Genomic DNA, 15,700 nt, shown 5'->3' with positions numbered 1-15,700 from the left:
TGAACTGCATGTTTTTGGACTGTTTAAGGGAACCAGAACACCTGGATGAATCCCACGCAGACATGAGGAGAAAATGCCAACGCCAAACAGACCGAGCTGTATTCAAACCTATACTCAAATAGCTGAGGAAGGTGGCAGTGCTACCAGCTGCACCACTGTGTGCCCACACTGAATGCATTCTAACAAAAACATAAAAGAAACAAAATATGCAGTCTCTAAGTTGTATTTAATTTGAAAAGAAACATTATTTGTCAGATTTTTCTTGCTGATTTAGATCTGTTATTGAATTTTATGTCTCATATCTAGAATTATACAAATTGCCCAACTCCAGCTTCCCTGTTGCTTTTTTCTATGCTCTGTGCTCAACTGCTGATGAGTGGGTTAACTGATTATGAAGAAGCTCGATCACCTAAAACTGACAGATGTCTGTGGCTGCTTATGAATTCATGAGCAGTGACAGGGCCTCCTTCTAAATACAGAGAGTGAATTATATGGAGATTACTGAGTGCCTTTACAACACAAAATGTATCTCACAATTACAGGCAGGGCTAGGTGACATAGCAAATGCATTAGTATTTTTTTCGCAAAAGGTGTCACTGCTGTCTGCCACTAATCCCTTGCTGAGGAAAAACAGCCCGGATTCATATTCTGCATGAGCGTGTGGTAAGCCATCACTCACAGCACATGTCATATTTCAATCAAATCTTTAAGCCGTTCTGTAATTCCTCAGCCCAAGACTCACATAACAGGGGCAACGGAATTAATGAATTAGCTATTGATTAAATTCCACTCTGGCAAATCTACCGTGGCAAATAAATGAACTGTTTAGGGCACGTGTAGGCCACGGACAGGCATGTCGGGGCAATCGATCAGTAGTTAGTATTCTATTGGGATGTAAGTACAGCAGCGTGATAATATGACAAGCAAAAGGAGAGGGGAATGGGGGGTGGAGGATCGGAAACAATATGGAACGTGGACTTCTTCATTGGCTCTGTGGATTATGTCAAATTATGGCACACAGGCGTGTCCTTGTCTCATCACTGTTTCACAAGACACATTCCCCCAACCTCTCACTGTCACACTATCTTCCCCCTGCTGCTGTAGGAAATATTCATGGCAACGTCCCCTTTGCTTTTCTTCTTCTGAAGGGAAGGGAAGCCTTGTGGTGTCGATTCCTTGCAGGATGGTAAGGCATGCAAAAAAGCTTTTTCATTAACGTTTTATTCTTGTAACGCCTCTCGAGGTGAACAACCATATGGGATTTCGTCAATGTGCAGAAGTCACGACACAGACTGAGCAATATACACACGGTAAACGCACACACACACACACACACACACACACACACACACACACACACACACACACACACACAAACTACCCCTCTCAGTGCACTCTATAGATTTAACAAAAGATTTTGAGAAATAATACACTGTTATACAGTATATTGAATGTATATATGACTGAACATCCACTCACTGTGAGCTGACCACATGGGCATATGGTGCAGCCAGATGAGTTGGTCGGTCCTCCACAGTGGTCACCTTGGTGATGTTGCTCTGTGTACAGGCATACACAGTGCACACCTCAACCTAGCAACAAAGGACCAGCAAAATGGATCATGAGAAGCCATAATAATCCAAAAGAAGAAATGTGATACAATGGGACAGAGTACTTGGTTTCTGACCTTGATCTCATAGACGGTGAAGGGCAGCAGGCCCCCCAACTCCAAATACCCAGGTGTACTTCTGCCTGTCCTGTGGCGCTGGCCATCCAGGTAGATGGAGTAATCAGTTACCACCCCATTTGGTACCAAAGGGGCTGTCCAAAACACCCGGACGGCAGTGCTGTTGATGGTTACCACTTCGGGAGACAATACCCCCTCAGGTTCTTAAAAACAAGATGAGGACAGGGAGAGTCAATCTGCTGTTAGACACAAGCACACAAACTCTTAACACCAGTGCATTCAATGGCATCTCTGAAACCGGGTTAATACATTATAAACTACGATTTGTCTGAAGGGTTCAAGACTTTCGACCCTTTTTTTAAATCACACCATTGTAACTGAAGATGACACATAGGCCCTGCTGTGGGAGGAGTCTGCCATGCCCCTTTGGTGGGGTCCTGCCTTCTGCCCTCTGAGATCAACACCAAATTATGTCTGACACCATATGGACATGCTGCTGACCGGCTCAGCTCATGTCGCTGAGCAACTGACCAGCCGGTCATACGTACAGAGGGAGTCTCTTTCACCAGAGCAGTGTGTCACCTCCACTTAAACACAAGCAACAAATAAGATATTAAAGAATAAGACAGTACAATGCTGGGTTATCTTTTTCTCCAATGCCCGCCCAAGGTTAAGTCAGAATAAAGAAAGGCTGTTGTTCTTCATCTTCACAAGACGACAGATGAAAATGACGGTTCAAACTTTCTTTTAAATGCTACCCTTTTTTATGCCATGTTGCATCACCACACGTCCTCTCCGAGTTGTTTTTAATCGCTCTTACGGAGGGGGATACTGGGATGCGGGAGCAAGAGCAGCGTGTCTCCTTTGCGCAGCGCCTAGTCCCTGCAGACACTTTGTGGGCAAATTGAATCACTGCTGACAGAGCACCGGGGCAAAGGGGTTAACTGGCCCAGTCTGGGGGATTCTCCCAGCTGTCTGAGCTGGGGGGGGGGGGGTAGGCGCACCAGCACTCTGCCCGACAGCGAGCATGCTCTCATGCCGCCTGTATGTGCAGCTCTCTCCCGACACATAAGGAAGGCCCTTACAAAGCACACTTCACACTGTCTATATAAGCAAGAGGTGAGAAATACACCCAAATCTGTGCGAAAAGCTCAGTAAGAGTACTCCCTCAGATAAAAGAACTCAATGGTATCGCAGACCACAGCAGTGTTAAATAAAACAAGTTACATTTGGAAAAATTATGTTTTAGCCAAATTCTCCATCACGCAAGACTTAACACTGAACATTAGGCTCATGGTTCATCTTTTAAATTAGCACTTTGTTAACATATACATTGCAAAGCGCCTTACAATGATCTTTGGGTTCAACTATGATAGTTAAATCATGCCCCCCTTTAGGCAGTAAAATAATGAAATTATTCCCAAATGCACTCTGTTAAACGATCCGCAACCTTTATTTGGGAGGTAATGATTTCCTAATGTTTTTAATGCAGTTTTTATTATGTTGATAAGATTAGGTGGAGAAGTTGGAGCGCATCACTAGGCAAGCCCAGCTGTTTCAGCAGAGACACAGGCAGTTTTTGAAAGAACCCAAATGATTCAGAGCAGCCTGGCAGGAAATCAGCACCTCCACCGAGCAGCTCTTGCCGTTATTGACAGTTCTGTGGTTTTGCCAGGGGCATGGGGAGAGGTCAGTGACTATTGATCACAGGACAGGGGCAGGAGCACCTATCAAAATTAAAAAAAGACTAATTTTGGCCCCCACTGCACAGATAAGCTATTGTGGAGAAAATCAATGATGCAGGGAAAGAAAACGTATTTGATGTTCACCTCTGGAATTCAGTCTCCTGAAATAGAGAGGTGTGTCAGATCACAGAAGAAAGAAATTAAAGAAACTTCAACATATTTTTTGATAGCAATGTAGAAATTAAAATGACACATGCTTTTGTTCTTACCCTTTATTAAAGCAGCCAGAAGTCTTAGCTCTCATTTCTGGGGCTGGTAATTTTACCACTGAGTACCACTAAATTAAATAGGTTGTAAACAAAAAAACTGGTGTAGATTTAAAAATGTTTTTAGACACTGTTTATCGTAACTTGATTATAGCTTGTAAGTGAAAGAATTTACCAAAATAATTTCCTTTAGTTCCAGGGTTTTTTGCAGTTAACTTGTTGCAGTATGTGTGTTACGTTCTAAGAATACTTTCAACAGAAATGAAAACAAACTTAAAAAGATCCTAATGGGAATGGAATCACAACAAACAAGTTCATTACATTGTTCAACGAATGTCTACAGAAGTCAGCAAACAACTGTTGGCTACTTGTGTAAAAATAGCTTGCATGACTTCATCTGGAGCTCAGCAGGGCTATGAAGCATTGTTTAACAGCACTGACGTTTCATGCTTTTGGATCCAGGCAATGTAATGTCTTAATAAAACCTTTTGTGCTTTTATAGGCCTTAGTGAGCACGGACATGGTGGATCTCAGAAGGTGACAGAGCAGAATATTATGGCTCTTCTATTTGTGTATGTGAGTGTCTCTTTCAGGGTTCATGACCCTTGCTGTGTCTAACAAGGCTCACAAATCAATAAGATATAATCAATATGTCTAACGTACAATTTATTGGGAGCAATTTGAACTCACAGTGTGGCAGAAGTGGGCAGGGGCAAGAAAGAGGTTGGGTAAGACTTTGCTAATATATCCATTAAAGTATGCTGCCTGTGTTTCACAGGGGACCTTGTATTGACCTGTTACCTGACAACGCAGCACACTTAAGCAGTTTAGAATTTTAGCCCCCTCACCCATAATTTTAATGCAGCAGATATCATTATCATAGACTGAATGACAGTCAACCTCACACAGCAAGCACAACAAACAAAATAAAAGGGAAGACTCAAAGACTTGCACCCTCTCAGAATCACCTCCATCAGATGTGTTGAAAATGGCAGCCTCACTGGTCACAATGTGGGCCCCATTGAAGACCAGAACTGTGAGCTGGTACTGCGTGCTGGGCTGCAGGTCTCCTATCACAGTGGAGTTGATCCCGGGGGGGAAAGAGATGGCTCGGTTGAGCCGCGAAGAGTTGACCCAGAGTGTATACAGCTCCACTGCCCCTTGTAAGTCTTGCAGAGCTAGTGTTCCACAACATAGCAAGAAACAGAGAATGACTGCAAAATCTAAAATTGTCATTAACATGTATTTTGCATGGTCAATGGTGTGTGAAAAATTATATGGAAAAAAACAATCAAAAATGGTATCTATGAGCAATTTGATGACATCCACAAACAGCACTAGAGTGGCTCTTACAGGGTGTGGACCAGTTGACCTGCACGGCAGTGTGGTTGAGGGCCCAGGCTGAGATGATACTGGCTGCAAGGGGCACTCCCGCTAGCGTAGTGGCCTCCACTGGCTCTGTTGCTGTTGAGGCGACGTCATTGTGCACCAGCAGCTTGTACTGGTATGTGGTGAACCTGTGGGGCCAAAACACAAAGGATGGTGCTATGGCACTGAGGTTTCAGACTCACAGTTATTTCAAAGTCATGATTTCACCTTAAGTACAGTAAAGAAACAATTTCTGTATTACTGTCTACATACGATACTACTACTACTGTCTGAGCAACTGCAGCCAATGGGCATCACTTAAAGAGTGTGGAAAAAATATAAAATCCTCAATAGCCTCCTCCATATACACAAATCCAAAAGGAAATCCTTGGAATATGCTCAATTCAACAATCTCATTTAAATTTCTGTGATCACAGGAATTTGTTGAAAATTGAACAAAACTATTGTCTTACAATGAAGCCAGAAGATGTGAACATACAGCAGGGTTGCATGGAGTCCTTTTGCAAACCCAAAATGTATGATGAGAGCCAGAAAAGATTAGCCAAAAACAATTTAATTCTTGGCTATTTGCTTAATGTATCTTTGAACAGTATTAAAAGATGGCATCGGTGCACAAAACAGTTTTGTACACACAGGCAGAGTTTGTTTTAAAGCTAATTTCGGTAATCTCACCTGCTAAGGCCTTTATCTTCATGAAACAATTTGGCTCCTGCGTAAACATTGTACCACAGATCCAAATCTTCGGGGGGCTCGGAGGCCAGGGGCTGGCGGGTTTTCCGTCTCAGCAGCTCGTATCTGAGGGCAGTGGTAGAAAAAAACCATGGGGATAATCAGAGCTGCCTTGCTCATGCAATTCTCCTGCCATTTTTTCCTTGACAGTTTTTTGCAGGGTTTGTGTTTTCTTACTCTTTCGACAGTAATGCTAATTTTGTCTGTAATCAGAAGCGCTCGGCTTAATGTGCGGTTTATAAGCCCGGTTAAACAAACGCAATCGCTGCCGAAAGTAGTCATGAATTTTAATCACCCTGCTTGAAAACGGTCCGTCCTTTACGGCTTAATCGGTTGCAAAACACAGTAAGTTTATGGTGTACTGGAAGCTAATAATGTGGAGATCAGGACACAGGAAGAGTTATGTATTAAACTTTTCGTTTTTCTAAGACCTTAATTGGAATTTTTATGTTCTTTTATGGATTGCCAGGGAAAATATTAATATTAACTTCATACAGAAAGTATCAGTTTCGGCTGTTTGAGTATGAAGATATTGATAATTTCTTTGACAAATAATTTAAAATATATTTCTTTTACACGGAAATTTTGGCAGTCTAACTGAAGCAAGTAACTACATTAATAACAAAAGACGTTTAAACAAGTTTGATAAAAAAACGAGGGCAAAAAGCTTGGCAGATCTTTGTCTTCAGGTCCTGAAAAACTGTTTGCTCCTGGCAAAGGCCAGTATTCAGTGAACATTTAGTTGGCAATTTGGTGACAAACATGAATATATAGGTGCTATGGGTTAAAGCAGTAGATGTACAAATTTAGCACAGCAGGACAGAGTGTACTTCTAGTGCCTCAGAGCTCCTTTCTGTGAAATTAAAGCTGGATTCAAATCTCCCTGTCTGTACAGGGTTTGCATGTTCACTGTGTGTTTGAATGGGTTTCCTCTGGGTGCGCTGGTTTCCTCTCACAGTCCAAAGATGTGCGTTTCAGGTGAACTGGTAACTAAATTGCTGTGTGTGCGATTGCCCTACAGAAGAGAGGCATCCTATCCTATCACCCTGCGTCATGCTCTACAGATTTGGATCACTATGATGGTTAATTGGACAACCCACTTCAGAAAACGGATAAATATTATATTGGTAATACAACGTAAGTACAATTAAATAGTGGTGCAGAACAAACTGGAATTTGAACATCTCTTCTATGTATATTTGAACTTTGTAGTTTAATGCACTCATTTTCAAATGGACTTTTTACCACACTCCTTCAAACTGTAAGCCACTTTGGAGATAAGTATATGCAAAACGAATACATGTCAATCGAAATGAATCTGACCAAAATCATAGCTCTGCTAAAATTTACAGACTTTTGAAGCAATAGCAAAGAATTCATCAAAATGCACTTATAACAGCAATGTCAATGAAGACAAAATGCATCTGTCTCAAGTACAGAGATATAAACAATCAAGTGAGAACATTCATGCCATATCGGAAAAACAAACGGGGCTTGATGTCTACCTCACATTGGGTCCATTTGTCCTCTGAGGTGGTGGCCAGGACACAGCCAGGAAAGATTCACTGACAGCAACAACAGTCAGCTGCCCCAAGCCCTGCGGAACTGTGGGTAGCGTAGTCACTTGGGTGGGCAGGCTTTCAGTGCACCCCCCTACATGGCCATTGCCCCCAGAGCAGGCCACAATGGACACACTGTAGTTCGTGTAGGGGACTAGGTCAGCGATGGTGTAGTTCAGCTTCGACGTGTTGGTGAGCGAGATATAAGGCTCGGGCAGACGAATCTCATATCGCTCAATTTTACCGTTGGAAATCAGCGGGGCATTCCATATAACCTGGTGGAGGAACATATGCACACACATAAACACACACAAAGCACTCAAGAGTCAGGAAGAAGTTTCTACCATGTCAGAATTCCTCTTACTACCTTGTCTTGGTGTTCCAAGACAAAAGGTCAACAACATCCTATTCTTTTAACTAAGACATACAGTATTTCTAAGAGAGCAGTTAGAGAGTCTCCTTTTCCAGGACTCCCTCCACTGCTAACAACGGCATTTCCAGCTCTGTGCCTCAACACAACATTAGAGGCTTTTAGATCAATGAGCTCCAGGAAATGTTGTCACCTGATCAAGTGCTGAGCATGACTTTGACCTGGAACAAAATGCACTTTTCATTACATTTAACACAGAGGGGTATGACTGCAGGTATCTCAGTCAGATTAAAATAATAAAAAGTCATGACTTTGCACAAAATATATGTTTGCATTGGTTTTATGGCTAGATGTTTTTCTGCAATTTTTTGCACCACAAATGAGAAGATGTGACACATTTTGTTTTTGCAAAAGAAGTCTATGTAGTTGCTTGCAACAACTTGGAAATCTCATTTCAACACCTTTTCCATCCAATCAGCTTATTTGAGGAAGTGCTAGCATGTACAAGTGTTTTATTTAGTAATTGCACATATTGATGCTACCTTTAGGAGGAGATATTAAGGTGATCTGGAGAGAACATACACTATCAGAAAAGCTTTTATGTTTACAAAACTGTATTGTCAAAGTAATGAAAATAATGATATAGGAAGAGGAAAAAAACACTTAATACGTCTGCTGCAATACAGTAATATATCCTTTGCATTTCCTTTTATTTTCAATAAATCAATCTAAATAAAATATATATATATATAATTCTGCTCATATCATAGTAAACTTAATATCATATATTGTGTAGAAGAAACCAGAAAAACAGCTGAAAACTCCTGAAACACATAATATGTTTTAAATTTCTTCTCTTCCGTTAATAAAGCAAATAAAAGCCATCAATTGTGGTAACAACTAAGCAAACGAATAAATGTAATCATATTTTGTAAGTATGACAAAATATGAGAAGTAGAAAAGGATCTCAAAACTTTTCCGGGAACCTCTGTTTTAATTGTCACATACCTGATTTTAAACCACAATTTTTAAGGTTTTTTTTTTTTTTAATGGACTATTAAAATGTGCAACTGACAAAAAAAGCACAGTAATCAACCTTTTAGACAATCAATAGGGATGCGGACAATGAATGCCACAGGGACTGTCTCAACAGGAGTTTAAAACAAACATGAAGAAAAACAAACATTTTCACCACAATGATGAAGCAGTCATGCATATGCAAATGATTTGTTGCAGGGTCTTACATGTATTGCAACTCTCATCCCGTTATCCATGTAAATGCAGTAGTTAACAAATTAATGAAATAATAATAGTTTAAAAACACTAAACCTGGGGTTAGAAAAATGAATTATTCAAGGGAGTTTATGTAAATGTATCCTTTGTTTGAAGTTGTAAGCATTTCTGCCAATGTTCCTGGCACTATAGCAGGCCTAAAAGGAGATGTGTGTGCGTGCGTGTGTGCGTGTGTGTGTGGGTGTATTTATACAAAGACGATTCTAAGCTGCAAAGCCTGTTTGGTTACATTAATTTCCCTTGAATCAAGCTTGTATACAAGCCAAAATACTGCTAGCTGCCCTGTTCTCTTGAGTATAGCCTCCATTGAATTACAAGAATAACTAGGATGGTTTTTTGAAAGGGTTTTATATTTGTATGAAAAATGTGATATCAGCTTGGCATGTACTGGGCTTTTTCTTAGAAATATCCTAAATGAGTTTTTTTTTTTTTTTTTTTTAAAAAAAAGCCACAAAAACAGATAGAAGAAAGTGCCAAACTTCAGGAAAACTGATCGTAATCCTAAACCAGAAGTAACTCATTTTTATGGGATGCCATTATGAATATGATTAAAGAAAACGGGTGAATCTTAAGTTAGGAACACTTGGTTTCTGAATTACAAATGAATTGCTGTAAGAAAGACTGAGGTAATGCCAAGGTCAAATTTACAGGGAGTTATTCAGCTACTCTATTGACAAACTTAATTGGCGGAACCAGGTGAAAGCCAGCATGGGTCAGCCTAAAAGCAGTCAGCAGTAGTTACGGAAAGCAATGTCATTCAAATGATGGGCATTACATTTTTCATACCGCTTTGCCATTAACATACATGGGCGGACCGAGTTAAGGTATGCCCTCATTTGGACATCATTGTCGTATCGCCCCATTTATTAAATGGCAGACATGAGCATAGTTAAACTACAAAAGGGTCATAATGTCTCCTTCCTCAAGGAGACCTTGAATTTTAAACATATAAATGGGGGATGGGAGGACAGCCAGTTGTCAGGACCAATTTTAATTAATTGGAATAGATAGATAATCCATACACTGACATTTTGAAAGATCCTAGTAAATTTTAAGGTACTTGCTGTAATCTATATGAAGATTTGTCAAGAACAAAGGTATGGCAGCAACTAACCTGAATAGAGCTCGGTCCCAGGACTTGCACGTGTGGTGGCTGCAGGCCGGCTGGCCGGGAGGGCCTGGTAGTAACCTGCCGCCAAGCGCTACTGTTGGAACCTCCCAGCAAGGTGGTGGCCACAACACGATAGTCATAGCTGGTCCAGGGGCTGAGTGCAGCTGAGCTATCCAAGTAATTGAGGGGCTGGTTAGGCTGCAGACTGGCCACAGTGGAAACCTGTTGGCTGCCACTAACTCTGCGCTCCACCACATAGCGCTGCAGCTCTCCATTGGGCCGCTGTGGCCGCTCCCAGGACAGCAATACCGAGGTAGGGGTGTCTGAATAAAGCTGAGGTGCAGGAATGTCCTCTGGTGGGGCTGGTGGTGTGCGAAGGGTCTGGGACGTGGATGACAGGGTGCAGCCTGCCTCAGTGCAGCCTTCCACCTCAAAGGTGTACTCCAGATAAGGTTCTAAATGGGAGAAAGTGTATGTGGTGCTGTTGCCAGGCACACGGGCTCTCAGCTGAGAGTTCTGGTAGACATTGTAATGGGTGATGATCCCGTTGGTCTGAGAAGGGGGCTGCCACATGATGGTGGCACTTCTGGGCTGGATGCTGGATGCTCTTAGGAAACTGATAGGTCCAGGTCCTATGGGAAGAATATGGACAAGGGAGAAATGTCAAAAGGTTATTGTGAGGGTATGGATGACGGATGGAGGCAGCAGTGGAGAATTGAAGTAGTCGGACCAAAAAGGTTTATTTTTCTTTACTAAAAGGTATTCCTCAAAACACATTAACCCCAGCTAAATACAAAAACAAACATTAAGTTACAAAAGAACATAAGGCCTATGAGCCATGGGCTTAATGTCTTGCATCAACAGCAATACTCAGCTCTCCTGTTTGCTCTATGAGAGTCTATCTGCTTGAGTCTGTATAAGTTTGCATCAATTGGCAACTCTCCACTAGTAACCTAATACAAGCTTACATAGCAGTAACTCCGCCCTTCTGGCTACACCATAACAGCCTCAACTTATTCCAAAGTGCATTTCCCCAAAAATTACATCCAACATAAATACAGACACATACAAGCCATACAAAAACTTCTTCTACTATACACACACATGCACACACACACACACATCTTCAGAGCCGCTTGTCCCACATGGGGTCGCAGGGAACCGGAGCCTAACCCGGCAACACAGGGCATACAGCCGGAGGGAGAGGGGACACACCCAGGACGGGACGCCAGTCCGTCGCAAGGCACCCCAAGTGGGACTCGAACCCCAGACCCACCGGAGAGCAGGACTGTAGTCCAACCCACTGCGCCACCGCGCCCCCCTCTTCTACTATAAATATCCTTATATTACAACTTATAAAAACATTTAAACCATTGCACAGTAAAATACTCCTGTCAAGTTGGTTGTGCCCAAGGATGCCCAACTAGAAATACTCCAAATGGTTCACTCCATCTGGTTTGCAATGCAAGGTACCAAACACCACAGAATGCCAGATAGCTGAATGGTAAGCAAAAGGTTTACAGAAATGATTTTTTAAAACAATAAATGCATTTACTTTTTACAACCAATTGCATGTACTTGTCATACTTTTATAAAAAAAATGTTAATAGTTAATGAGAAACAGACAGATACCGGTAGGCCTTTCCCGGCACCCAATCTAGTTCAAACAGAAAGTGTTAAGTGGAATACTGGACCAAAACAAGCAGTGTAGCAGTACAAAGTGAAATGCATGTGAACAGGCAACAGCAGCAACAAGGTTCAGCACTTCATTGATGGTATTTTGCTGGCATCTTACTGATTCCTTGCTACCAACTTGCTTGTCACAGCTCAGTCTGTGACAATTATAGTCACATTTAGCACCTTGTAGTTGAGTACTGCTCAGTCTAAACACAAGAAAAAAGACTGAGCCATGTATAAACTTGATTAAAATGCTACTATTTGTCCTGCTGTGCAGTTTTTTCTGGCAACCTCAGGCTTTTTTACAAATATGGTAAAGGGAACGATCAAAATGAGATTCTCTTTCTTTTCTTCTGTAAACTTTTGTGTAAATTAAAATTTATCAAAGGCATTATTCTAGTTGTATAACATTTATTAAAATAATTATGGGTTATGAATGTGACGCGACTATCACGTCCACACCCGCACTGTAATTTACAGCACCTGACTCCGATCGAGCACCTGATGACAATCAGAGCACTCGGCTTTAAAAGACCCTCCTCAGCCCCTTCGCACTTGCGGAATCTCAGAGACAACCGTCCCCCTTTGCGCCTATGTCCCTATCTCTTTCGTTCCTAGTTCCTGTTCTTCGTTCCCCGGTGTCTGACCATCCACCTTGCCCCCTGAGTTTGTCTACGGATCATCACTCCCATGCTGACCGCCGATCGACCGACTCTTCGCCCATCCCCGACAACGAGAACTCGCCTGATCCCTCAGTTCCAAATAAACGATCCTGCACTTGGGTCCAGCCTTCCCTGCATCCTCTGTTCTGTGTGACAGTGATATATGAAACATGTCGGAGTTAGTGACAAAACCTTTGAAAAGTTAAGAGATTATGGATTATGTCTGAGCTGAAAAAATTGGTGTTTAAGATTGTTTAAGCAGGTACAAAATAGCAGTTTAGCTTGTTAACTGGAGGAATTTTCTTGAGAGTATTAAAATTTGACAAAAGCACAAAAAGTGACATCACAAGGACAAAAGCTAATTTTGCCACCCTTATTTTGTGGATTATAATGCAAAGAAGTTGATGTGCAAATCAGTTCAACTGCAGAAGAGGACAGGGCCAGTCCTTTTGCCACACACGAGGCAAACATGAAATTGTGTTTATGGATTTATTCAACGCACGATATGAGGAGCTGTATGGCAAAGGGATATCAACTACAAAACATGCCACACTTCAAAGAGATTGTGCCGAACTGGAGGAAATAATGTAATCACTTAAGTTTGGGACTGGTCATTTTCCTTTGGTGGTTGCAAAAATAATGACAGCAGTGGTGACAGCCAGGGGAAAAGATAAATCAGTGAATAGTCAATCCCGGGCTCTGACCACTTGGGTCATTTTCTTAATTACATGCATGGTGGCTGTGTGTTCTATGGCTCACAGGAACTATTGTGAGGAGCATTAGCCCAGCATGGTATGCCTGCAAGGGAGGTTCCCTCATTCGTTGTCCAGGACTTGGGGGCTAAAATAAACCACCTTCTGGGATCTCCCTCCCAGGACATCTTCAACTGCTGAAGCTGTAAAGCCTGCCTGCCTATGCTGGAGATGAAGTTAAATGCTGATGTTACGCCTCAAACACGCAATCATTGTCAAAGGCACACAGTCGAAGATAACAAAATATTTTTCATCTTAAGCACTGAAGCTTTCTAATAAGTCAACTTGAAAACTATATCTGAAAATATTTTCTCAGGAAATGTATTCTCCAACATTAACTGGAAAAAAAACAGAAGTATTAACTCCATAAAAAGGAACATCTTCAGGTCTTTTCCATAAAACGGTTTGGGAGGCTTTTCAGACACCATAGAAACCATTATGTGCTTGCAAACCACCATGTGCTGTGTGTTTATCAAGTGAAAATAGGTCCTATTGAAAACAATGAGGGAAGAAAACTGCCAAACAGAGAAGAATAGTGGAAAAGAAATCTGACAACAGAATATACAAATACTACAATAATAAATTGCAGTTATGGACTGATACATGTCGTAAGAATGGAATACATATGGTTTTCATCTGTAAAGAGATTTTGGTTAGCTCGTAATACACATACACGTGTGTGTGTGTATTATATATAGGATTGGGAATTTAACAGTGAAAAGAGAACATAATCCTGACATAATAAAAAGTTTCTCAGCTGGTAGCATCTTCCATATGTCCTCACTTGTCTTTTTTTCCTTCCACTTCTGGTGCCTGATTGATATTTCTGCCCCATGAAAGCTCATTTGAAGGTAATGTTTTCCTCCTCCATTTACATCCCACTGTACCGCGGTAATGGCGTGCCGGCAAGGGCATCCGGATCAAGGTGACTGCCTCTCCTGCGTGCTGGGTGGTTGATGTATCCCCCAGATGGCCCAGATTAAAGCTGGTTCTAATGGGGTACCCCTCTCCATCCCATCTCTATTTGCCTGTGATACCCATATAATAACCAACAAATTCACTGTTCAATCTTAAACATTCAATAGGAAAAGAACCACACCACCCATATAACTGCATAATGAAAATATAAAAGCTTTAAAATAACAGTTCAATTTTAACATGTGGTATATTATGTAGTGAACATGTTAAACCTGAAGTTATTGGAAAAGTCAGACCTTCTGGGATGCTTTACCATTCTTTTCTAAAACTGGAAAGAAAATCATTAAGACGCGTGTATGGATAAAGGAGTAAAATCAAGGTGGACCTCAGCCAGATGGAAATATGATGAGAAGGGGGTCGCAGATTACAGGAGCTTCTACAGAGGTTTGATGACTTGAAGAGAGTCCAGAGGTTATCGCACTGTGTGCCAAACTCCTTAACTCTAACAAAACACTCAGTCATCATACAACTGGCACTACTATTTGTTTTAATGCGGAAGGAGAGCGGCAATCTGAATTCATTAAATGCACTACGTTTTGCCAGGAGAAAAAAATAAACAGAAAGCTACCTTAAATTGCACTGTAACAGACACCTGAAGATCCATAAAGTTACAGAAAACTGCATGTCGCAAGAAAAATGAATGAATAAATAAATATATAAACAAACAAACCTCTAGCCATATTATTTAGATAGTTTTACACAACATTCCACAGTCCGGCTCTGTTTATGATTCCGGCCCATATTTGTCCATTTATCTACTCCCTGTTATTGCTATGGGTGATTTTTTTTTCACCTGAACTGTAACAGGGCCTGCAATTTTGCTCCCTCCATCTTCTGATAAATAAACAATGCACAGATCTGACCTTTGGGTTAACAGGTTTTTATGCTTGCGCCACTCAGCACTCTAACTGATTCAATTACCACAAAGGTTCGGGGGGCTCCCATGAATACAGAAAAAGCCCCCCCCAATACCTCCCACTCCCACCCAGTCACCCGCCCACCCCACCTCCCGAAAGCCTGCCTTGTGTAGGTACTCAGTGGCAAATCCATTGTGGCTCTCTGGAGATATTCCTTAATTGTAAATAATTTTACCATACAAGACAATCAAGTCACCTTGAGTGTGAGACCCCAGTTACCCTCACCCCCACCAACTCGCTTTCTTTGGGTCTGCAGAGGCAAAGTGTTATTTAAGCTTTACTGGTCTGTGTTAAATTCCGCAATTTGAAGGGCTGTTAAGTTTTTCAATTGAAATTTCATTTAAGATGCAGGTGCTTTTTATTTTATTGATGCTTTACTGCTCTTGGGGTACAAGTGAGAACATAGTGCAATAACAGCAGTCGGCCTCAATCAGCGCTCGGCAACAGCTGTAATCTCGGGACGTTTAGAATACTTAGAAGGGCCTTTCCCTGCTGCTATAAATCGCTGCAGCAGAAGGAAAAACAAGAGCGCAGCCCGCCAAGCCTTAAATCACATTTATAAGGATTTGGTTAGCATGGTAATAACACAATCAAGTGACAAGGCCAGGAGGGGGAACGGGAGAAA

General features: G+C 41.6%; 1 protein-coding gene across 1 annotated transcript in view; it reads right to left on the bottom strand.

The window, feature by feature from the left end:
- The window catches only part of ush2a (Usher syndrome 2A (autosomal recessive, mild)), a 195,942-nt gene that overhangs the window by 67,005 nt on the left and 113,237 nt on the right, over positions 1-15,700 (bottom strand). Inside the window, exons 40-46 of the mRNA XM_018726893.2 lie at positions 10,093-10,721; positions 7,262-7,590; positions 5,700-5,822; positions 4,992-5,155; positions 4,607-4,816; positions 1,688-1,890; positions 1,480-1,592 (exon numbers count right to left, since the gene is read on the bottom strand). Of these exons, the coding sequence (XP_018582409.2) occupies positions 1,480-1,592; positions 1,688-1,890; positions 4,607-4,816; positions 4,992-5,155; positions 5,700-5,822; positions 7,262-7,590; positions 10,093-10,721 (1,771 nt within the window). The remainder of the gene's footprint in view (positions 1-1,479; positions 1,593-1,687; positions 1,891-4,606; positions 4,817-4,991; positions 5,156-5,699; positions 5,823-7,261; positions 7,591-10,092; positions 10,722-15,700) is intronic.

The sequence above is a fragment of the Scleropages formosus genome, chromosome 15 (assembly GCF_900964775.1).
Source record: "Scleropages formosus chromosome 15, fSclFor1.1, whole genome shotgun sequence".
Classification (NCBI taxonomy): domain Eukaryota; kingdom Metazoa; phylum Chordata; class Actinopteri; order Osteoglossiformes; family Osteoglossidae; genus Scleropages; species Scleropages formosus.
The sequence above is the reverse complement of the archived record's forward strand: the minus strand, read 5'-3'. Positions and strand labels throughout refer to the sequence as shown.